The sequence below is a fragment of the Necator americanus genome, chromosome I (genome assembly GCF_031761385.1).
Source record: "Necator americanus strain Aroian chromosome I, whole genome shotgun sequence".
In the NCBI taxonomy this organism is placed as follows: Eukaryota; Metazoa; Nematoda; class Chromadorea; order Rhabditida; family Ancylostomatidae; genus Necator; species Necator americanus.
In genome coordinates, this window is record NC_087371.1 from 21,605,913 (window position 1) to 21,630,319 (window position 24,407).

Below are 24,407 nucleotides of genomic sequence, written 5' to 3' on the forward strand. Positions count from 1 at the left end.
AATAAAATCACATCTGAGGAGCAAAAATTTATTCGTAATGTGTATGTATGTGACATGAGCACGGTTCCACCGAGACTTGCACTATTTCCACCCGTTAATCGCGGACGATCTTACTTCGCGCTCACGGATGAAGAATGCATGAGAAGCGCTTTCAGCATACAGTAAAATCTATTAGATCGAATGCGACTAAAATAACGAAACAGGCAGCAGATTTTGATATACAAGCGAATTAGTTAATTAGCGAAACATAACTTCTTGCGAAAAACATGGAAAAATTCCCTAACGTGAAATTTAAGTACTGAGAGTCTACTATGTCTGGCTATAAGCAAGTCAGGATGCATCCAATCAACACGACTAGTTCTCTACAGTGGACTTCAATCGTCACTATAAAAGTGTCAGGGGACGAACTGAAAGTAAAGGTGAAGTGCCAAACTAATTCAAAAATAAAAGGACAAAAACAGACAAACAAACACTCTCCTTCACAACACCTTTCGCAGTATTTACAGTTAACAAGGAATTCCTAGCGTCCTAAAGTAATAAAATGAATACCAAAGGTAATCTCAACCACTAAACGGATCGTCAGGCCTGTCGGTAACAAGTGAGAGAGGAGGTAGAAAACTCGAAGAAGACGGGCGCGGATCCATAGACCTGGAACCAAACTAATGATAAGATAGCCAGTGGAATGCGCTAGAAATTAATTTCATTTCACGTATTCAGAATCAGCAATCAGCAAAAAAAATCCGATGTTTTAGGAGTAACTCACCTAATGATAACAGTCCAAACTAACCAATAAAACGTTACACACATAACGTTAGACATGAAACGTATGAAATAACAATGTCCAGTGACAAAAATGACTAAGCATTTTCCAACTATTCAACAGGATTCATAATACTGAAGCATCCCAACATATTTGCGCGCAGTGGCACCTAGAGTGTAGTTTGGTCAAAATGACCTAGAAGCCCGGTGCAGTCGTGTAAACTTGTGCATTAAAAGTGGCGCAGCGAAGCCAGCGGTTGCGACCGACGGGGACCTCCGCTAGCACCATTCATCGCTGCAATCCAAGTTTTGATTACATGAGGCGTATCGCAAAGAAAGGAAATGGAGAGGTGTACCATCAGGAAGAAAACAGAAAACATGCCCTAAATTTAGGGACATTTATATTAGTTCCCGCCGTTAATTTTTTATTTTAATATTCCGCATGTCATTAAATATTTGTGGCATAATGTTTTATGCCATTCGGAAGAGGATGTTTTGTTCTATCGGAAACTACTGTTTACTTTTTGCTCAAGCTAATTTATATTAATTTTCAGATGATTAAAATGGAATGTCAAGTTGAGAAAAATTAGCATTTCCGACTCCTCCTTCTTTTTGCTTTTAATCAAGGTTCTAACGCCACAAAAGCTGCATTAATATAAAAAAAACGGCCTAATAGCTCCTCTCAGATAATATTAACGCCTTTACACCTTCACACTACTTCTATGCAACAACTTGGACTAAAATTGCATGTAATATAAATTTTTATCTAGGAACGCGTACTTGACACTTGACCGAAATGCACATTTTTGAGCGCCAGTTTCAAATACGCACATACTCATAACAATACGGCAACACTTACCTAGCAAATGAAGCATTTAAAAATAAGCCCATCATTCACAGAGTAACCTAATAGTTTAGAAAAACCCCAAACAGAAATTTTCGAGTTCTGTTCGAACTTGCTTGGGAGCTCTGACTAATCCTGGCCTCAAGCTGCACTCATACGGTCGTAGTCACACATCTCTCCACGGAATTTCGCAAAATTCGCCTTTAGGCTAGATGATACGAGATATGTGAGGTGGTGAAAAAAGTTTCTTGCAGTAGCGTAACCACAAGAAAAATGTCAAATGTCCAATTCGACCTCCTTTTTCATTTGTGAAGATCAGGTATGATTGTCAGCGATCAGTTCACTGATTGAGATTTCATGGAAATTGTACCACGCACTTTTCATGAAATCTCAATCACAAGTTGTGCTAATCCAATACGCTAGGTACTGTCTAAAACTAAGTAAGGACAAGAGATATGATACATTATGATATTAGTAGCCGATTGTCGTTGATCCGGATACCGGTATTCAGGGACCTCGCTTTCACAGTTAGTTTTTACCTCTCTTCTCGACCAAGAATTACCGAAGAGATGAACGGATAACAATGTGATCACTTGCGCTATTTGTACTAATGCAATGACATTCTTGATTATCCAAAGTCCCACACTCTGACTACGAACAAAAAAATCCAACCTCTTTGAAAATGAGCTTTAAGGTCAAAAATTTTGCGACAACAGTTTAGATGTGTCAATGATCTTCTTCAAATCTAAATTCTTCAGAAGTCTTTAGATCGTATTCGCTAGCATCCTACTAAAAAAATTCCTCTTGGCAGAGTGTATCATATAAAATACCAGAAATCCCAAGACAATGCCTGCAGTCAGTACATAATGAAAAGACATAGTGATACGAAGAAGATGAACCTGTCCTCAAAACATCAGTCTGCGGTTAAGTTAACCGAACTGCATTTCCAAACAGTGCGATGAATGTAATTGCGAAAGTATTGAGCTGGCGAAATAAATCTCTTCACTGTTTACGTGTCTTTGCCACTATTTCAAAGAAATTTGACCACTTTTGAGATATCAGTAAGAAAATTAAAAGAATACGGCTTGGAAACTGTTATGAGAAAAAAGTTTGAAGCAAATTAAACCTCACAGCAAAATTCTACGAATGACTATTACAATCTGCTATTTGCTCTGTGAAATGATGGTAACATTCAACAAATTAACTCAACCGCGTTGCTAGTCACTGTTCTTAAATAATCTGAAGTTTATAAGTCGCGCGTTTATGTGAAACAAGTTAAGGAGAAATGTAAACAAAGTGCCCACCTGGGGGGACTACCGAAAACATTTGGTCGACCTGAATGGAACGGGAATGGAGGCGTCGGCGCGGTAAACGACGGCTCCAGCTGCGAGACGGATTCACCAAAAGTAGGGAACTGCGTAGGATCTCGAAGTGGAGGTGTATACGAAGAGCGCTGCCTGCACGAGACAACACGTCAGCAAAGCACACAAACACTTTCACATGATCAGCATTGACCAAACTTCAAGAGTTTGGGCGGAACAAAAGATGAAAGCAGGCAAAAAGAAATTATTAGCTTCTTCTCGTGAAGTTGATTTTCTCTGAGCGTTTCGTAATTAAAATAGACGAACCAGTATTGAACCGTACCTACCCAATTTGTAGATTCACTGTGTATATTTAGGAGCATAACGACAAAATGATGTCATTTTAAAAGCGACGTATCACGAATTTGACGTGGTACAGAATCTCCAGAGCAAACCTAGACTTCGAGTTGTAGATAACGGAAACGAGCTTGGCCCCGTTCAGTTCCCCCTAGTCGTCCTGAAAAAAAGCGTGGAAACCGCTTTATTCCTATAAGATACGTTAGAGCGTACCCTTGTACACGCTCTGGTCTCCTCAGCAGCCTAATCAATGGCTTTAGTTGAATACGCTGGGGAGGAGACCTCATTAATCTTCGATCGTTCGCTCGTGGATGCAACTGATTTTGTAGGAAAGAACGCAGTCTTCTACGCCATTTTCTTTTACCACGATAAGGGAAAGATGAGGGGAGTTTCCGTAATCTACACCCCGAACTCAGGGTTTCCTGGGGTTTTCGTACTATGTAAATTTCGTGGTACGCTGCCTTTAAGTCGACCATAGGCAAGCTGAGAATAAAAATATACCCTAAGGGTATTCAAAATACATGCATGGAGAAGAATCACAGAACTAATCGTGCAGCTTTCACAACTGAGCTAATAACTGTATAATGATAACAAGCTCGTAACAAAAAAAAAACATCTTGTGGGAAGAATGTAACCATTTTTGCTGTTGTCTATGCGGTAGATTGGTTGGAAGGTGCAACAACCACTATAGAGAGAAATTTGCACTAACTTTCTTGGGCTTATTACAGGAGACACCTGTTGTGCAAACGGTCCAGAAAGTGGTCCTGACGACATTCCCAGCGGTCCAGATAGAGATCCTTGAATGAGAAAAAGAATAGTAGAATGTTACTGGTTAATGTAAATTATAAAATATATTCCCTTATTGGATGTACTAATGAAATAAGCACAACTTAAAACCTCACCTCCATAACTGGATGAGATAGGAGTTATGTGTGGCTTACTCTCAGTGGCTTTGCGAAGGACATAAAACCAAATAAGATATTGGGATGGTTATGTAAAAAAAAAAAAACTAAGATCTCACTAGCTACCTCAGAACCTCTATCGAAGCATGCTCTTACAGCCTGATGAAGTAGAGAGTGAAGCAAGTATTCAAGAGCCAAAGCTCCTACGCCCTAGAGAAAAAGCGTCAAGAATATCGTTTCGCAACTGACATGATACATGATAGAAAAGGAAACTTACTCCATACAGTGCACAAAAACCTTCGTGGTTGAGGATAGATCGTAGACAGTCAAAAAAGCCATTATACTTCACAGTAATCGATATGGCAGAAAGCCCCGTATCCAAATTATCAATAAGTGTCCGTGTACCTAAATATATTGCTGATTGAACCCTAATTTTCATGAGAATACCAGGTAACTCACCTTGGATGTACATCCTATGCATGACTGTCTCAATGGGAAACAAAAGGAGGTCTGTCAATATAGTTGAAGACATTTGAGCAAAGATTTGTGGGACATACTGGTGGAATTTCGTCCTTTCAGATTCTGACTTCTTGTTCTGAAGAAGATACGATTCCGAAAAGACACACAACCCTAACAGCATCAATGCTTCAGCAATATGAAGTAGATACATACAGGTACTGACTAACCACATACTTCCTCGCCATTTTGAAAAATTCATTATACAGCTTAGTTTGTATGATATAATGTGAGGTTCTATACGTGACGGTCGGTAGTGCCAAATGAAGAACCGAAAACCGACGTGAAGCATCTCGTGAACCAAAAATTGGAAATCTAAACATGGGAAAATTTCTACTAAGAATACTTGTTCATGTGACTGAGCACTAAGCTAAAAAATACTACTTATTTGACTGTCAGAACGATTAAAATACAATTGGAAAACCTCAGTCTGTCGATGCCCTTCATAACTACGTCCATGACATTAGGCCCTTCACCTCCTAGACCGGCTTCGCTCTGAAGAAAGTTTGTTCGAAGCGCAACAAAACTTCAAATGAAGTGCTTACAAAAAAAAAATACTAAAAATAGTACTCACCCGCACAGTTTCAGTGAAGGCTGAGATATAGAAAGGTGTCATGGCGAAAAAGGCGGTACTAAACATATTAAGAATACAACGGAAGAAAAAGAAAAAACCAATTGCAACTGTCACAGCAACGATTAGTGGAGGATAAAACAGAGCTGAACGAACACATACTACTCAAATCTAATACAACACAGACAGCAGCTTACGCTTTTAACAGTATATGTCTCCAGTATTTCTCGGTGCTGCCGTTAGGAACAATATGTCTAAAATATCAGTTTCACATCACGCCTCTTTATAAAAAAAAAATGGAGCGGCACCTGGGGAGTCCAAACAAATCCGCCAGAACAATTTCTGTAACGTTAGAGAGGCCCCAAACCAAACAAGATCCAATCGATCCTTTCCAAAAGGTTAGAACCCCCTGAAAACTCAAGAAATCTGCATCCAGACAGCACTTCTGAAGCCAAAGCTTCGAAAACGTGACGCATTCAGCCTAATTCAAGATTAGAACCGGACTACCTTAAAGACACAACAAATTGTCTAGTATTTTCTTGAACATGTTTAGCTTCTAAGAGGCCTTTCCTGCTTCCTACTCAAATCTTCCTAAACAGAGATGTTACGCAAAGATTTCTCCCCTATTTCGATTTGGGCTCAATTCCACCTGTTGCCAATCCCTGGAAATGCAGCACAACTCATTCAATTTCATCAGTGACCTTTTCATTTGCCAAGAGCAAGCCTTAAGCCTTCATCTGATCTTGAAAACTTTTCGCAGTCATCAAAATAAATGGCATTGTTCCGCTCAAAACGAATACCATTTTCATTTTCTCATAATCTAAGTAAACTTGTGTAGGCAGGGTTTCATTGGGAAATAAAGCAAATCAATAAGTCAACGCATTATTTTCGTCTCTTATATGGATCTTCAGGAATGCTCATGATTTCTGAGTAATATCCCTCAAGGTCGTAAAGTACAACATTGCGTATATAATTAGTTACAGTTTGAAATAATGAAGCGACGTGGAGAAACCTTACATAGTCGCAACGCAAAGCATAGAAGTGCCATAATTGCCACCGTTCATTTTTGCTAAGGGGGTTGGCTAGAGACTGGCTAGGAAACCAGTTATCCAAAAAAAAAGAACATACATTTTCTAAATCAATGAAGGTAGTATCCACCTACTTCTAAAGCTACCGTTTTCTTCATCGATCATACTAGCGGAGAGCAATCTTATTTCGAAAACAATCCATGAAAAACATAACTGATAAAAGGAAAATGCAAAGCAATTTTAAACATTAACCAAACTCAAAGATTCAAAAATAGAAACCATTTTTGACTTATTTTCGATTGACCTGTCCTCCATGAGAAGTCGCCGGTATTGATCAAAGATGATAGGAAGGGTTAAAAATGTGCCAGATAAAAAAAAAATTAAGAGGCATTAAAAGTATCAAGTATGGTAGCATTATGCATGTACACTGATGCATCAGTCCAAAAACTCATCCGAGATGATTTCTTGGGTTGATACATTGAGTGTACATACCTGTGACGTATTTATTGATCGTATCGGCTTAAAGGTAGAATATCACGCAACTGACGATGTTCGGATTTCATCCAAGCCACGTAGCATTCCAGAAGAAAAAAGGCAAGAGAAACAGCTTTGATTGCACTACCTCCTACAATGCAACTTGTTATGCGATGTAATGCGAGCAAATCCGACGTTGTTGTTCAACTTCCGCAATCCAATTGATGTCACTCAAATAAAGTGGCAACAGAAGCTCCTCTACCTACGGAATCACAGGCGCATTGCGGACTGAAGATCCCAACATGGTCAAATTGTAATTTATTAGCTTTTACACATTGGACGCAACGGAAAATTATAAACAAAAGTCTCCATATCGACAGAATTTGAATAAAACAATCATTGTGGAAGAATTGTCGATCTTGTTACATTACTTTTTAACGCGATGACAGCTTATCTGCAGAAGTATTCGCATAAATTGATTTAGAATATGATTACATTGACGGTAATCAAATCATCGAAAATATTTTTCTGACTGCGTGATTTATTTTCTGGCTCCTCAAGGGAACAACTTCACCCCAGTAATGCTTTCGTGACCCAACAGAGGCATTAAATCATTTAAAAGCCAAATCAAGAAAAAAGGAGGTGAGGACTTTGGGAGAACTGATCATATGCGAGAATGTGTTAACGAAATAAAGAAAAAGCCGAAATTCTTTACATTCAAAGGGCTCCTTTCTACGGCAGAAATTCTCAACAATCGAAGAATATTAGAATCTCTAGCACCATTATTCATGCATTATTCTGTCACGCAGATAAATATTAAAACATCACATTTTGTATTTATGTAGTGGCAGAGCGAGGATATCCTACTGAAAAGGATACTGGGGCCCATACATTCAGGGAAAAAGAGCTACCTAGGTAGGTACAGCAACTGAGTGGGAGCTGGCACGGTAATTCCATAGGTGCGATACGGAGAAGCCGGACCCTCTTCAGGTGAAGGGGGTTTAGCTCATGGGATGCAGCTCAAGTGAGGGGGTCCTTTCGCCAACCGTTCAAAAGTGAAGAGGGTAATTTCACCAACCGTTTAGAAGTGAAGGAGGTCCTTTCCCCAACCCTCAAAAGTGAAGGGTCAGAGCACTGGCTCCGACTATCGCATCTATGGGTAATTCGACAATACATTTTTCCCAAACTTTCGCCTCGTAGTCGTTATAGACAAACAATTAAAATTTCACTGAACGCTGTAGAATGTCGAAGACATACCTCTCAGTTGGAGCAAGGTAGAACAAGAATTTTACAGTATTTCCAACCAAATAATTTTCCTTATTTAACATCGAATATCGTAATTTTTTAATGATGTTCCGAACAGAGGGGACGAAAACAAGGGGGAATATAAGTGACCAACCATACAAAACTTTTAGAAAAAAGAACAAACACAAAACAATAGAGACAGAGCAGCGAACTTGAACTCACTTCGTTAGCTACCATGTTGCAGACAACAGGTACCAAGGTGAAAGGTGTTAGATGCAGCGAACGTGCATTTTGATGAACTTGGCATTGTCGACGCAGCACCATGCAAGGGTGCGCAATGACAAGCTTCGTTGTTACGCTAAAACCAGGAAAAAGTTAATGTTAACATTAAACTGTGTTTCTAGTAGATCTATTGTTTTGATGAACACGTTTTCTCTTCAGTTCATTGAATGGTGTAAGCCTTTTTCACAGCAAACCAGTTGTTAACGCATATGATTACCCTGTAATGCACAGCTTCACGCGAATGACAGCAGCATGAGCATGTCGGATAAGGTGCTTGCCTCTTGAACTCTCAAGCAGAGGACCTTCCATCTTTTTTGGGAAAAGATAATTTAGTTTCCACGATTGTAAAGCTTCAGTGAAACGTCACACCTTCAAAGGACAAAATATGAGCCATTATGGCTTATCAAACTTGCACAACCGGCTGCGCTTGAAGCGGCGCGGTGAAGCTAGAGTTTCCGGCTGAAGAAGACTATTGTTAACTCCTCTCAGACAGCAGAGTTAGCGATAATGCCACGTTAATCCCAACTGTTTGCTCTCTGTGGCCACTTCGAGCGGCCGCTACGCATACGCTACTGCACCAGTCTTCAGGTTGTTTTGGCCTGGATCTATGTTGTGTCGCGCAAATCCCTCAGAATCAACATGCTTTTGGCAAACAGCGATAGAGCAGTTTCGGCAGAAAGCTCAATATCATCTGAATCAATTGAGAACTTAGTTCTCTTTGGCAAGAAATAACACGTACTCAGCTAGCCCGAGAAGAGCTCCGGCAAGTGGGTCGTCGTTGATGGAGGACGACATCGGTGGAGTATTATATCCGGAGTGCCGTGGCCCATTAAAAGTTGGTTCGGCACCTCGAGAAGGGTCCGAATAATCTAAATGATGAAGTTGCAAACATTTTCCTTACATTGCAGACTCATTTACACTAATGAATCAGAACACCAACATTTCTCTTCTCCATCGCCTACATCCATTCGATTATCAATTGATTGTGACTGAAGGAATGCGCTTCTGTTTTGTATAAACGGCATAATTCACCCCTCTGAGAAATGAAAGCCAATCCATGTGATGAAAGTTAAGTAAGACAACACATAGTCAAAAATTACTGTCTCCTCTCTATCAACATAAGACTAGCCGCCACAGGTCATAAAGTACGAATTAAAGACAATCTCCAGTGAAAATAGAACATTGAACTGTAGTAGTTTCCAATGTTCAAAACAAGTAACCAAATTAAATCTGTGAAAAGAAAAGTAACAGAAGGAGGTTACAACAAAACATCACGTCAACACAATGATGAAACTACTGTTGTGCTTTCGTCGCAATTACGGCCACAGCACTTCAGGAATCCATGGATAGGCCGCGTCGTTTTGGCCCTCGCAGTAGAAAGGATTGCGTAAGCGCGGCGCAAGAACTCCACCGTCCTCAAGCCAAGTAATTCTGCTCGTCGTTTGTGCAGATTATTTTGGGAAAAATGTAGTTGGAAGTGGGGAAGGGAGCACTCGGTGGCGCCCTTATTTCTCGGCGCTCCAACTTACTTTTTTTCCTTAGTAACTTTAGTTTACATGTCAAAGATTTCCTAAGACTAATGCTAGGCCTTAGGGCCCTCTTTGATTGGATTATTTACATCGAGAAGTAAAGGCGCCACTGAGTGCCCCCCCCCCCCCCCCCCCACATACATTCTACACGATTATTTTTCTATTGCTTCAACTGCAGTAAAAAAGAGGGGGCGGGGGACGCTGGGGCGCTCAGGAGCTTCCCAAGCAAATTGGGTGCAGCCGAAGTGTGTGCCTGCAGCAGCAATCGTCGCTACGCCTGTCCAGACGCACTATCCATCCCTAGGCTCCGCCCGCCCCTTACACGGAAGGCCTGCATGATATCTCTACTTGGATACCTTGATAAAACGAGCTTATAAGGAAATGAAATAGTAAAACATAACCTCCACAAATGAGAAACCCGTTTGTAAATGGAGATTGCCCGATAAAATGACGGAAAAGACGTTATACTTTCAAGAATGACAGAAAAATGATGGAATAACAGAATGCAAAAGTAAAACTGACCTATTTATTAGGAAGGCAACAAAATGCGATGTTAGCTGTGACCTTGTTTAAAATCACAGCCACTACATGAAACTACATAATATGAGATACTCACCCTACGGCTTTCATAGTTCGAGGGGGCAAATAAAGTTCATAAAGGTGAGTACAGGCACCAGGCGCCTTTTGAGATCAAACTGTTTGACATATTTCAAAGCTTGCTCTATATGAATTCGGCGAGTAAATATTATCGTTACTTTGTTATGGAGATGACTACATAACAACTACATTTGTAATATATATTCTAACAGTTACAATTTCTATCTTTTTGTACGAGTAAAAATTTGGCTTCGTTTTGTACCCTTGTTGGTTGGCGATCTGTACTTATTTATATTTATGTATGTACCACTTCGTATTTTCCCCTGTTTAAGAAATCGATATGGCTAGAAACAATCGTTTACTGACGATTATGCGGAGTCTTATCCATAAGACGCGAATGTAGGGATATTGTGTACCTGCAAGACATTTTTCGCTCTTGCCTGGACGACTAATAGCATCAACAGCAGTCGAACACCAATAAAATAATCCAACGCAACCTAAAATAAAAAAAAACAAATAAACTGAAACAAACCATGTTTAGAAGGGTGCGAAAATAATACATACTATTAGAAAAATAAGGCGATCACGAATAGGATTTCAAGAACAAATGAAACCAAGCGCTAAGCTACTCAAGTTTGGAATTCAAAAGAAAGTAAGCTGTCTCTTGAGTTTTACACCACTCCATGCTCATGTCCACCATCTACGCAGATTGCAACGGTCATCAGCGCACTCCGGAGTTCTTAGACCTTTAGTCAATCTGCCTAGCCTCAGCTGCGAAAAGCAGATGGGCGGGGCTTCCTGCATGCGCAGTGAAAAAGTCTATTCTCGTTATCGGCCGGAGCGCAGCGCAATCATCGACGCACGTATCCTTTAAGGATATATCCTGACAGCCCCTCTGGGTACCTCCTGATGCGCACCCGCAATAAAGCCTATCTCCTGTTTTCCAAAAAAAATTGGAGCACTTAAAGGCATCACCCCACGAATCTGAGGTGGTACGGATTTCAGGTGGAGTATTCGTATACGGGATCGTAGATTGAGGATAGGGGAGTGATTCCGTTCATTTCTTCCTAATTGCCGTAAAAAACGGCCCGGAAGATACGGCTTCGAGCGTTCCGGCGCGCTATTTTCTATAACGAGTTTGATTGAAGCGCGCCAGCCTTGTGCACATGCCGCATCTTCCCGGCCGTTTTTTACGCCAATTAGAAAGAAATGGACAGGGTCATCCACCTCTCCATAATCTACGATCCCGTATACGAATACTCCACCTGAAATCCGTATCACCTCAGATTCCTGGGGTGATGCTTTTGAGTATAGCAGGGTCAAAACGAAATGAAGCACGGTGTAGTTGGCTGCTGGGCGGCCAGGTGGGACGTCGTGGGTTCACTCGGGCTACTGCCATGAGTGGTGCTGTCGGGAGCCCCTTCTTGAGCCCAATCGCTACGCTCCACTGCGCAGCTCTCACATCCGCATCCAGCTTCAGCTTGTTTTGAGACAGCTATATACCCTTGAAAGTCATACAAACACATCGTCACAGTAACTGTACTGTGTACTGCTCACATGAATCAAATTGCTGTGCAGAATCGGCTTTTGTTACATAGTTATCTCCACTTGTTGGCAAAGGAGAAGCAGGCAGTTAAAGAGTTGTTCGAGTGTTTCGCCTGGTCACCTCTAGGAACTATGATGCACAAAAGCAGTGTCCTCTTCCGTTGGTTCCTCGTTGATTGCGACGGTACAAACAAGTAAGTGTACCGCCGCCGTTGAATCAATCTATTCGGGAAAGCGCGTTTTCGTCTTGCGATGTAAGGGGTACTAGGCCGCCTTGTTTTCCAGACGACGATAATCGATAGGGCGATGGTGCTCTTAAAGGCATCACCCCACGAATCTGGGGTGGTGCGGGTTCCAGGTGGAGTATTCGTATACGGGATCGTAGATTATGGAGAGTAGGGTGATTCCGTCCATTTCTTCCTAATTGCCGTAAAAAAGACGGCTCAGAAGATGCGGTTTCGAGCGTTCTGTGGCGCTATTTTCTACAACGAGTTCGGTTGGTGCGCGCCAGCCCTGCGCCGCATATCCCGGGCTGTTTTTTTACGGCAATTAGGAAGAAGTGGACGGAATCACCCTCCTCTCCATAATTTAGGACCCCGTGTAGGAACTCTCCTCCTGAAATCCGCACCACCTCAAATTCGTCGGATGATGCGTTTAATAATTCAATACCTTACTTTCGGCATCTTGGGTCAGTCGTGTTCCACTTAGAATTGTCCTTATAGAGTGGATTGTCCTTACTTCTAGTATCGGAAACGTGCTTATCTGTCCATTTTGTTCACGCCTGAGGAAAAGAAAGCAAAGTGCTTTATTGCACTCTGTTCTTTCATAAATGATGCATATCATCGTCACAAGTTCAGAAATTAAAAGGAATGGAAGGGTGTTATATCTCAGCCAAAAACGAAGAAGATAACGTGTTGACCAGTTGATAAAGTAGGAAGAAGTACTAAGTGATTTTATTGCGGCAATTAATGGCCTCAGTAACATGTATGGCAGAGGTGATCGAAACGATCAGGTGGGTATGGAATTAGAAACTGACATACAGTAGGGTTGAAATGACCCGAAATTCGGTGCAGTTGCGTAAGCTGCGCTCGAAGCGAGCATAGCGATTGGGATCGAGGTGGGGGCGTCGCCGCGTTCACTAGGACTGCAGCCAGCGATGATTGGTGCTGTGGTCCCAACTTGATTCCAACAGCTAACTCCGCGCCGCTTCTAGCGCAGTCGCTTACGCAGTTGCGTCGAGTTTCAGGTCGTTATGACCCAACTGTAGAACCGATAGTACCGCGACATCGCAGTATTCGTAATGCTTTGACTTTGTTTAAGAAAAAAAAACGAACGAGTTGGAAGAATATCATGCTTTTCAAGAATGAAGAAAGAATAAAAGTGCTTAATCTTTTTAGTTGTACACATCAGCCGTTCGTATGACTCATCGCAGGCGACGAGAGTGCATCCCCCTTGCTTATTTCCCTCCCTTTTCATTGCGTCTTCTCCTTCAACTGTTCTCAAAGTGTCGTCGCACAGAGGATTTCTTAGTGTCCAGTCGTTCTTGCGAATACCGAAAGAAGTTGTATTGATGATGATATATCGATGTTATCTGCGAAACGATCCGCTCCATCACTGTTCTGCCTTGACCCGAAACCAAGTGAAGCATTATAGCCAAATTACGAAATGTGTTCATTTCCAGCCGTTGTTTTTCTACGAAATCTTCCGAATACTTCATATACGAGTATTAAATCAGATTCACTCAAAAAGTCTTCTCTTTTCAACTGATTCAGTGATGACCTTGGATCTTTCTTGAGATATCACTGTTTTGTTAACATTTTTGTACGTGTTATGATAGGTGGTTTCGATGTTGGTCCAATAAGGTAGATGTTCATCAAAGTATTTAAAACTGCTGGACTTATGTGTTACTAAATCACATCCTGTGTGTCTGAAACTGCTGCAGGCAATCATTTTCCCTCAGCCCTTGCCTATTATCGAAGGTTTCTTTAATAACAACTTATTGTAGGTTCGAAACAGCAAGAAGCACTGTGCAGTTGCGTAAGCGGGTGGGTTCGAAGCGGTGCAGTGGAGCGCAGCACTTATGATCACGGAAGGACTCTGGTTGGGACCTTTTAGCGCCGCAGTTCGCGTGATCCCACTTCGATTCCGACCACTGTCCGCAGAACTTCGCTTGTAGTGCGGCAGCTTACGCAATTGCACTGTGCTTCATGTCGTTTTGACTCCACAATACTACAGACAGAGATGTTCTATTTAGTTGATTTAGTTGTGTCGTTTCGTGACTCATCTATGATATGACAAACAACCTTCGAGAAACAAAAACGCTTTCAAAACCCTTATTAATGGATGAGATTTTATGTAATTTGGTGAGAAGGTTATTGGCACATCATCCTTCAAGAATCCCACCACACTCGGGCCTTTTTTGCAAACTTCACTGCGATGGGCAAAATATGCGCCAAGCTGCAGTGACGCGCCCGTGTTATCGTCCGCTGTTTTATCGGCTGGTGGTTCTGTGTTCACGCCATTCTCTGTTTACTCGACATGTTGCATGTGTGCGAAGCGTTTATTGAAAGTTTTCCTGCCGAATCTCTCTCTCCGTGTTTTTTTTTTTCTCTGTCCTTGTATGCTATCGCATTTCCTGGGACTTCATTCACCTCTGCAACTCACACTTTATCTCTTCTGCTTTGTTTGCTCAGACATACGTTTTCAAAAATGTTTTTCCGAGCTCTGTTGACATCTTACTAATATTTCGAAGCAAACCATACGCCCTCTTGTTGCTTCGCGAGGTCCTGACGAAACCGAACTTTCAGACGAATGAAGTGTTATAATAGTCCTTTTTATTGCACAGCTAAAATATGCAAAGCACTGTTGATCACGCCTCGATTTATCGGTAGTCGATGGTGGATGCAAATTCAGCATCTATTCATAGTCGTTTCGTGAACGATATTCTGATATAAACACTCCACAATATCTGCTTAGAAATTTTTAAGGATTTCGAGATTTATTTCAGAATATTGAGTGATTAGTTATATTGTTGTCTGCCGCAAAGATTTCCAGTTGACTTCATTAGCTGCGTTTTACTACAGTGCATATATGGTATCTGCTCTAAGTTTGCTCTTGTAGCATCTATAAATCTTGCTCCTCGAAGAGAAAACTGCGAATTTCAACCAGGTTCATGGGTTTTCTTCACAAGTTTTGTTACTTTTATCGAGTTGATCGTCATTAAACGATGTTGTTGGTTTCTTGAATGACAGAAAAAAGCACATCCTGTCTGCGTGAGGAAAAGTGAGTTAGCTGCATTATTTGAGAATAGGATGTACACTTTATAAGAATTGGGCTCTTTGCACTGCAGTGAGAGCCTGACTAAGTACTTCGGCGACATTCGACTTTTGGCTACCGTGATTTGGAAGCACGATAAGCAATGCTGGGATTCTGGATACGTCATTCTGATCAGAATATTGTAGGGGTGTCTCCATTGATCCTAACTCTTGCGCTCCACCGCACCGAGCTTCAGCTCGTTTTGAGTTGCTTAGCTATATCAAAGTCAAGCGCGAGCTTGGATTGGGGTTTTGGAAATAGCAGTCAGGAAGTGTCTTTTTGTAGGTTCAGTAATCCTATTATCAATTAGAATAGTTAGTAAAAGGAATAAATCGAAATTTCGTTCTAGTGTTACGCTTTCAAAGACGTTCACCTTCAAGAATTTATTTCTGCATTGGCGTACATGAGTTGGTCATCTTGGTTTTCGTAGAAGCTGTGACATGAGGAAAGATGATACTTTCTTCCATTGGTTTATTGATTTCTTATCTTACTTTCCGATGAAGTTCACAGTGATTCTGCATCATTTTTTCTAATACCTGACTATACATGCTATTTGGGTGAAATATATTGTTACGTCATGACATCGTGATGAAACCACTGGATTGTCCGTTCACTTTTAGTGAGATTCCAAAGTTTATTTGTCTGTGTTAACAAGAAAAAAGGCACAAAAGTTCCTAGCGATGTCAAAAATTGTGTTTGAATTGTGAGAATGGCAGCAGCCAGGTCAGCTGATCGTTATTGATTCGGGCCTGAAAATAGTTCTCGATTTCATCCTTCGCCCCTTGCTTCGTGCTTTTTTTCCTAGCAAAAGTAATCTTAGTAGCAAAAACTAACCAAGGATGGATCATGGATAAAAGCCAGACGAACAGACTGTCATTTGTTTGGGTAACCGGCGCTGATCTGGTGGTGTTTTCGGAGTTCACCATTCCTAAAAGTGAATGAACGTTCAGACTTAGCAGTTAAGGGATTTCTGTTCTTGAGCTTTCGTGCTCTTTATTGTTAAGATTTCCGTTTAGTTGTTGTATCATTATAACAGTCGTGACTAATCGTAGTAACTGGAGGTCTTCTGTAGCTACTGCTACGCGCGTTTTCGAGAACGGACTCATCTGAACTCATCTGGATAGTTTATCAATCTCTTAGTACATTGTAGTGAAATAATTTAGTACAAAAGACGGCAAACCCAGTAGAGCAACGATACACTGAATTGTAGTCAAAAGGCCAAATATTTATCCGTACTTGTGTTGAAACAAGACTTCAAACCAGGTGAAAATGAAAGCGGCTGTGAACTACTGTAGGCAAGTGTCGTGCTGCACTGACACTACGGTAAAATCGTCGCAAACATACAGTCGGTGTAAAACGTGTTGTATCGACCTGACGCATCGCGTCTTCGGTGAAGGCATGCGGTGGCCATTCTCCACAAAGCACAACAAGCTCCGAGTGCTCCTCTCTGGGACTTACTGCTCTTTTCTCGTTGTTTTTCATATCCTTTTCTGCGAAATAGTTAGTGAACAGCGTGGTTTTAGAAAAATAGTTCTGCCGTTCCCTCCTCTACGACATTAGTTTGGGAGGATTGGATTTCTTTTCCATTTCTTCTTGTAATTTTGCATGATTGACATTCTTGTAGACCTCGACGGGACAATAAAGAAAACAATGTTAATAGAAAACACCTCCCTAAAACTACATTATTTTATTAATGGACTATTAAAAAAAGAGAACAATGAAAAAAAGAGGAAGCTCCGAGGAGCTTGTCGCGCACTCTGGAGAAGGATCAGCTGGCGCCTCAAACGAGAGTGCAACGCGTCGCTCCGATGCAACATCTTCTACGGCAGCTATGCACGTGACAACAGAACGCAGCACGGAGATCTCGAACTTTTGTTCGCACTATAATTTAGTTTTCGAAGTCATAACAGAATGCATGGATCCTTGTATCGCATCACTGCAGTTATTCTAAGAAATTCTCTTTCCTATCCTGACTGATTTCATGTTGGTTGCCACTTGTTAGCGCACGTATTTCACCTGCAGCATTCATTATTTTTGGGATTCTCGCACGTTTGTCTTTACGAAAAGATATGTAATTTTTCTTCTATTAGTCTTTTTACCGATTAAATGGAAAAATAAGCACATTATCGAAGAATGTCTGTAGTTTTGAGATTGCCTCGCTATAGCATGCACATACAATGAAAAGAGGGAAGCTCTCAGTTGAATTTGCATGTCAGGTTCTGTGCTCAACTTTGGTGAAACATTTCTAAAAGCAGCTTTTTGTGCAGGATTCGCTGCTAGAGTTATAATACATACGGTCGTCTCATCTACATTCCACTGTAGTTTCTTCGCATATGTTTGCCACGAGCCAAATAGCATAGTTCGATCGGGAAAACACAAGAGCAAACAAGTTGTTAAGCAACAGGGGAAATTCTCGCGTGATTCGCGTTGATACGTGGCAGTCTATGCACATTCGACGATAGAAGTCAGATTTTTTGTATTTTAGAACCATGCGGTCGTGATCGTCATAATCCTTCTGTGGTCTCCTTGATAGCCTCGTCCCATCAAATACAACGCGAATGCTCTTATTCACAATACATTTTTTGTCAACAGTCGAACAATGCATCCGACTGGTAATTCGAAACGTAGTTGATTGTATGTGTTGGCGTTTAAGCAGTTACGATAGAAGAATTAGTGGCCACGAATAATGCCTATTTCTTTCGAAGAAAAACAACAGAACAAGTGAAGCCGCTTATTCTCCATACTCTTCTTGATGCTTGCTTGTTTCAGTTGGAGTTATAAGTACATAGTTTAGATTTTTTGGTGAAAAATTCCATGTTTCTCTTTTACTTGGTTTTTTTTAACGCCAAGATCGTGTTTTTTCGCGACTCTGCGCAATTTTTCCACAAACTGCACTGCATGCCACTGTAACAAGCGAGTTATGGAATTGGCAGGAAATGTCATGTCTACAATGTAGACACGTGAGAATGAACGCAACGCGGATGTCGTGAACTTTTGGCTTTGCTTTGTAGTCGAACCGAAAACTTGAGATTTCTGGGAGTTTCTTTTTTTTAATTGCTCAGCCCAGACTTAGTCTTTTTACCTGTCCAACATTAGTTTTCATGGTTTCCTCCTTTTTTACTTTCATTCTATTCATCCTACCTATGTATATTATATTATATTGTTATATTATACATACATATATTACACATATATACATTTATATTTATATCATTACTTATTTGTGACCTTACATGAACGTATTCACGTCGCTTATGTTTACTATTTGCATTGTATGTGAGCCTTTAACATCAGTCAGCACCATTAGTCCAAAGCCATGAATTTGTACAAACCAGCAAAAACTTTGGTATTACCCACAACACAATGTTCTACTGGAGTAATGACAACGCTCATGACGTTATGTCTAGAGTGTTCTTGCCAGTTTTCCCCTAGTTATATTTGTGATCAGCAGGTCCGATGACCTCTTTTATTGAAGTTGCTTCGAGAATTTTTTTTTTGCGAAACTTAAAGTAGGATAGCTCTTTAGTGATGAGACAGATAAAATTGGATTTCCAGTGCAATATATCTGTTGGTTGAGGACAGATATACGCTGTTCACCGCGTTAATGGCTTCGATACGTAAACGAGCTGCCTCTGATGCTGATGACCTCTTGCCGTCGAAGCGCTCAGCTTTAGGAGTAGGTTTTCATTATTCAAGATATTTTTTTTTCTTTAAAAGCGTTAGAAATCAAAATGACACATTTGACCAGCTTTCTATTCGGGCTTTTCCCATTGTCTAGCTCTTGAAATTACAGATTAAATTATAGGATACACCTCTACAACTTGCCTTAAAAGGGCCTGCTCCTTTTAGTGATGAAGAACCTGCAATTGCGGAAAGAGAACGAGTGGATTATACAAAAAAGATAACAATTGCAATGGCTAAAGCAGACACAGGTGAGCCCACTGCTAAATAAAGGTAGCGTATAATGAAAATTTCGATGTTGGGATCTCTGCATAGGTAAGCAATGCTAGAGGCGTAGTTCGAGTATCGAGTTTGTGTTGTATTCGAGTATGAGGATCACGCCCAATGCGCCAAAAGAAATCTAGAGAAAGGCGTGTATGTTGGTAGAACAACGGCAATTCGCACCGCAGTGCAATGCATCTGGATTGTGCAGCTCATGGTACTTATTAGAGCTATATTTAGTAGTTGGATTGCGGACATTGAGTGATGAGTGGATGCGCGCGTTCTATTGCTTAACAAGTAGCATCGTAGGGGATACGGAACACATAGCTGTTTCACATACCTTTTTCGAAGAGAATTTAGAAGAAGTATGATCAGACTCATAGATGTGTTAGGGAGGAGTCAGTGAAAGGGATCTAACTCATGGGGTGTAGCTGAAGGGGATTCTTTCGCCAACCTCCCAAAAGTGAAGGGGTAATTTCACTAAATGTTGAAAAGTGAAGGGGGTCAGAGCATTGGATCCGATATCGCATCTATGATCACACTCACAATCGTGAACTACACCCCAGCTCCTACCTATTTGTGGAGAGATCTAAATACTGGCAGTTTTCTGATACACTGTCTTTAAGATCAGTTTATACTTCCTAAATGCATGTACGTGTCATTCTAAACGAGGATTCATAACATTCAAGCATGAAAATTGACAAAACTCATCACTGTTCTATTGAATAACATTAATATAATTTTAATAATAATTTATAAATAACTGTTAACAATAATAATTTCATGCTTGCTGTTTTCATCAACTAGGTTGCTACAGTGAGATTTTATTCCGGTCCTGACATTTCGGTTCTTTTGTGGCAGAACTTCCTCTCCAAATTAATGCAAAAGCGTTACGATTTGTTCATAAACAGAAGCGAAATCACTGGAGTGAATTTAGATAGTGTATTCTGGGGCGAGATTCATAGCTTAATTTCTTTTTCTTAGATACTAAATACTAAAGCGGGCTTGAATCAAGTTGCATTAGCGTGACGCATTGCGCTCACGGCGGAGGTGCGCGCTGTCTCTCTCCATAGGGCGCAGCAAGCTATTTGGTTTTGTTGCTTTTCTTTTTTTTTGAATTATATTCCATGAAAATGTTTGCGTAGTCCTAGTAAATTTATTTCTCATTGGTTTTGAATTTCCTTTCTCTTCAAACTAACTATTCAACCACTACTTTCGAGGCGTAATAACAGCAAATAAACGATTAGACTAGAGGAACACTACTTTGTTAAGACTGTGTGATCCAATTCACACACTACTGTGCAAAAAAAAGAATAAAACACGTCAAATAAAGAAAAAAAGAAGAAAAACAAGGAAAATAGGTCCGAAGAGTTTGTTGCGTGATGTGCAGAAGGGCTATCGAGTGCGCGATGCGTCACTCCGACGCAATACATCTTTCTAAGAGCGAGAGTTTAGGATTTATATGTTTAGCTGGACGTCCTGTACGAATTTATGCTGACGGTATATATGATTTGTTTCATCACGGACATGCCAACCAATTAAGGCAAGCAAAAAATGCATTCCCAAACGTCTATCTGATTGTAGGAGGTAATGATTTTCAGTGATTACTCCTTGCAACGGTGCTAACGTGTATGATGCGGTTTTTCAAATATGGCGTGTTTCAGTGTGCGGTGATAAGAGCACTCACAAATACAAAGGTCGCACGGTGACATCGGAGGACGAGAGATATGAAGGGGTGCGACATTGTCGTTATGTGGACGAAGTTTACCGCGATGCACCTTGGTTCTGTACTGTTGAATTTCTTAAAGAGTTAAAGGTTAGATATGATAGTGATGCTGGAATAGAAAGTGGCATAACCATCCCTAATCATAGGTTGATTTCATCGCACACGATGCCATACCTTACGTTGCACCTGGGGAAGAAGATTTATACGAGAAGTTTAGGAAGGAAGGTAATTTAAACTCATCAATATTTGTTTCGTTCAATGGACTCTTCTTTCTTCTTTAGAAATGTTTATCGAAACTCAGCGTACAGAAGGCGTTTCCACTAGCGATGTTGTTTGTCGGATAATTCGAGATTACGATAAATACGTGCGGAGGAACCTGCAACGAGGTTATTCTGCGAAGGAGTTGAACGTCGGCTTCTTAGCGGTAGGTTTTCGTTTCGATGGTTTTGGCCACCTGCGTCTCTGGACAAGCACAAGGCCGTTTTTGGTCCGCGATTAGCCCCGCCACCCGGGGACGCGCCACGTAGCCTCGCGACTAACCGGCTGTGACCCCTCTAGTGAGGGAGATCCGTGGATTTCTCAGGTGTCAGAGAGGTTACCACAGGGATAACTGGCTTGTGGCAGCCAAGCGTCCATAGCGACGTTGCATTTTGATCCTTCGATGTCGGCTTTTCCTATCATTGCGAAGCAGAATTCGCCAAGCTGGATTTCTTCTTAATTGCCGTAAAAAACGGCACGGAAGATACGGCGCCGCACAATACTGGCGCGCTCCAGTCGAACTCCTTGTAGAAATTAGTGCGCCAGACCGCCGAAGAAGTATCTTCCGGTTTTTTTACGGCAATTAGGAAGAAATGGACAGAATCACTCTCCTCCCAATAATCTACTATGCCGTATACGAACACTCCACCTGAAATCCGTACTAGCTCAGACTCGTGGAGTGATGCCTTTAAGTGGTCGGTGGTCCAGGTTTCGTCGATGGGAGAGACGCGACACTGAACCACGTCGAGTCCCGTATGTGTCGCGTAACAAGCCCACACAACATATTTGACTGTATATTAGAATTCGGATTATATACTGCTGAACGCTAAGTAACGACATTTCCTTTCATAGAAAAATTCAGGACTTATTCAAATTTGTTGTTAGATAACGTTATCGCTGATGTTACTTCGTGAACAACGCAATTTTGTAGCTATGTAGAGAAAAGCCTCCTCTTTTTCATGAAGAATACTTAATCTTTGAATCTACTCCGGTTCTTTACTTATTTTGTTCGGTGTTTTTAAAGATTCATACTTCTCTCCGAACCAGTTTCGAGTTTTACATACTGCCCTGAAATTCTCATTTGTCCTAAGATTTGCTTAAAACTGTCTTAATTTTGCTTAGAAAAAAGATGTCTGGAAGAGTTTTCTCAAATGCTGTCATTATTTTATACTTAAAAATTGGTCGGAATGGGAGCAGAAGAGCAGAATTTGTTCGTACATATAGTACTAATATCGGAGGTGGATTTCTTTTAGTACCATGAAAGCGGATTTCATGATGACAAGAAGATTGTTTTTTTTTTGAGGATTGACACTTTTTAGGCAAGCAAATACCAAATTCAAAACAAAGTGGACAGTTTGAAAGAAAAGGGGTTGGAGTTCATCAACAACTGGAAGAGTCGATCCGATGAGTTTATAAGAGATTTCTTGGATACGTTCCATCGAGATGGACGATTGAACGTTGGTTTACCTTGCGCTCTGTGGAGATCCTTCAGTTTCAATAGTTACAATCAATATTGAAAGCCTTCTTCAGGCGTTTGGTGGACGCCTCAAAGAGTTGGTATCCCGATCGCCTTCGCCTACTGCCGAACGCATATCCACAGAAGATCAGGACGAACATGACGGATATGAAACTCCAGACGATAGGAGACGCTCATCGAACGGTTCTTCACCACACAGAAATATCTGAGATTCTGTTGTTATTAATCTTTCCGAACATGAAACGTGAAAGACATCTCCAAGTTCCTGGCTCTTCTTTGTTTATTGCCGCTTTTGTTTATTTGGGAAATATGTTTGATCACGAAATCAGTCGAAACTTTCGTAGCAGGCACTTTTGACTCAGAAACGTTACTTTTGCTGCTTTGAATTTTTGCTATGGTTTCTGTTTTTGCTGCGTTTCGGCTGGTTCCGTCTTAGAGATAGAGATTGTGAAAAACGTAGTTATTGAGATTCGTCATATGATGAGGAAACACTACTAGCGCCTTTCGATTTTTCCTTCCCATTCGTTCTATTCCATTCATTTCCTTTTTTATCACGTGTTCAAGCAAACCGGTGCTGGAGACGGCGGGCTTACCGATAGGTTGTGCTGAATAATTCATTACGTACGCCTTATCAGGTCGTGCTCTGTCGGAAGTCGTGGCACGACTTTCAATATAATGTCTTTGTTATACCCATGTCGATAATTCGATGGTAGTGGTGTTTGATATTCATTCCAAGTTAGGCTGAGCCAGCTATTAAGCTTCTCATATAGCCGTTATACTTGTTTTTGTTATCATGGCGACAGTTATCGAAGAATTTCGCCTTTACGAAGAGTTCTTATGTTATTTGCAGTACTACGGTAGGTCCAAGTAAGCTTTTCATAAGTTGCATTTACCGCACTCCATCCACCGGCTCTGTGCCAATGAAGGTAGACTGTTTTCTGTAACAACACCCTAACTGCATTTGTAAAATTGTATGCAGCGGACTTTGCATCTTTACTGAGGTTCAACCTGCGCTGTTAAGCCCATTTTAAAAGTTGTAGTCGGAACTGTCCGTGGATTTGTGACTTTGCTGACTCTACAGCGGTAGTACTCTATAGAGTTTTAACGCAGCATTATCCGGGTTCTTCGATGTTTTTTTTGAAATGTGTCTATAAAATATGTCTGTTTGGACATAAATTTATGTTAATGTTTATGTGAGTGTTTTGAGTGGAGTTATTTGCACGAGTTAATGACGTTGTTGTACAACTGATTGTTGTGAAAGATGACACTTGGATGTAATATAAGTGTTAAAAATTAGGGGTTAATTACAACAGGAACGGAACTTGTTTACACTGCAGTCTACTACTTAGAATGATAACGTTGGACTACTGGAGGGTTAGGGCGCGCGTATAAGCTATGACTGCTGCATTCTCGCAGTGGCCGTGCTTTTATCAAATGTAAGAATGTGCGTCATGAAGCATGTAGGAGTTATATCTTGCGTGTGGCGGAAGTTATCCATAATGTTGTAAAAGGTGCTGTTGTCCAGCACACTCCCAAAACTTAACCCAAATAGGCTAATTACTCATCTTTCTATAGTATGGTCAAAACGACACTAAGTACGTTGCAGTTGCGTGAGCGTCTGCACTCTAAGTGGTGGGCAGAGCGTAGCGGTTATAATCTAGGGGAACTCTGTGTGACAACATTCCTCGCTGTAGTTCGCGAAGGTCTCTACTCGATCCCAATAACTATCTCCACTGCTT

At 41.0% G+C, this 24,407-nt stretch overlaps 3 protein-coding genes across 6 annotated transcripts; 1 reads left to right on the forward strand and 2 right to left on the reverse strand.

The window, feature by feature from the left end:
- Window positions 1-560: 560 nt before the first annotated feature.
- On the reverse strand, window positions 561-9,304 carry RB195_006445 (uncharacterized protein; the record flags this gene model as incomplete). Of its 2 annotated transcripts, none has more annotated exons than XM_064179524.1 (15): window positions 561-648; window positions 2,908-3,060; window positions 3,971-4,058; window positions 4,164-4,203; window positions 4,290-4,373; window positions 4,441-4,568; window positions 4,623-4,758; window positions 4,850-4,994; window positions 5,104-5,174; window positions 5,254-5,311; window positions 5,448-5,504; window positions 5,559-5,659; window positions 8,220-8,355; window positions 9,019-9,148; window positions 9,220-9,304. In XM_064179524.1, 15 exons carry the CDS (start codon window positions 9,302-9,304, stop codon window positions 561-563), a joined length of 1,500 nt encoding a protein of 499 aa, XP_064036472.1. The 2 variants fall into 2 exon arrangements, with proteins under 2 accessions (XP_064036472.1, XP_064036473.1); XM_064179525.1 differs by having other exon boundaries at window positions 4,164-4,211; window positions 4,283-4,373.
- A 6,685-nt stretch (window positions 9,305-15,989) lies between these two features.
- Window positions 15,990-16,747, reverse strand: RB195_006446 (uncharacterized protein; the record flags this gene model as incomplete). 2 transcript variants are annotated; one of them, XM_064179527.1, is made up of 4 exons in its annotated part: window positions 15,990-16,014; window positions 16,100-16,193; window positions 16,502-16,577; window positions 16,637-16,747. In XM_064179527.1, 4 exons carry the CDS (start codon window positions 16,745-16,747, stop codon window positions 15,990-15,992), a joined length of 306 nt encoding a protein of 101 aa, XP_064036474.1. The 2 variants fall into 2 exon arrangements, with proteins under 2 accessions (XP_064036474.1, XP_064036475.1); XM_064179526.1 differs by having other exon boundaries at window positions 16,502-16,583.
- A 727-nt stretch (window positions 16,748-17,474) lies between these two features.
- Window positions 17,475-22,877, forward strand: RB195_006447 (uncharacterized protein; the record flags this gene model as incomplete). Of its 2 annotated transcripts, XM_064179529.1 has the most annotated exons (10): window positions 17,475-17,499; window positions 17,751-17,877; window positions 18,821-18,941; window positions 19,071-19,197; window positions 20,678-20,794; window positions 20,872-21,023; window positions 21,080-21,158; window positions 21,215-21,357; window positions 22,511-22,648; window positions 22,722-22,877. In XM_064179529.1, the coding sequence occupies 10 exons, from the start codon at window positions 17,475-17,477 to the stop codon at window positions 22,875-22,877; spliced, it is 1,185 nt and encodes a 394-aa protein (XP_064036476.1). The 2 variants fall into 2 exon arrangements, with proteins under 2 accessions (XP_064036476.1, XP_064036477.1); XM_064179528.1 differs by lacking the exons at window positions 17,475-17,499; window positions 17,751-17,877 and having other exon boundaries at window positions 18,870-18,941.
- Between the last annotated feature and the right edge of the window lie 1,530 nt (window positions 22,878-24,407).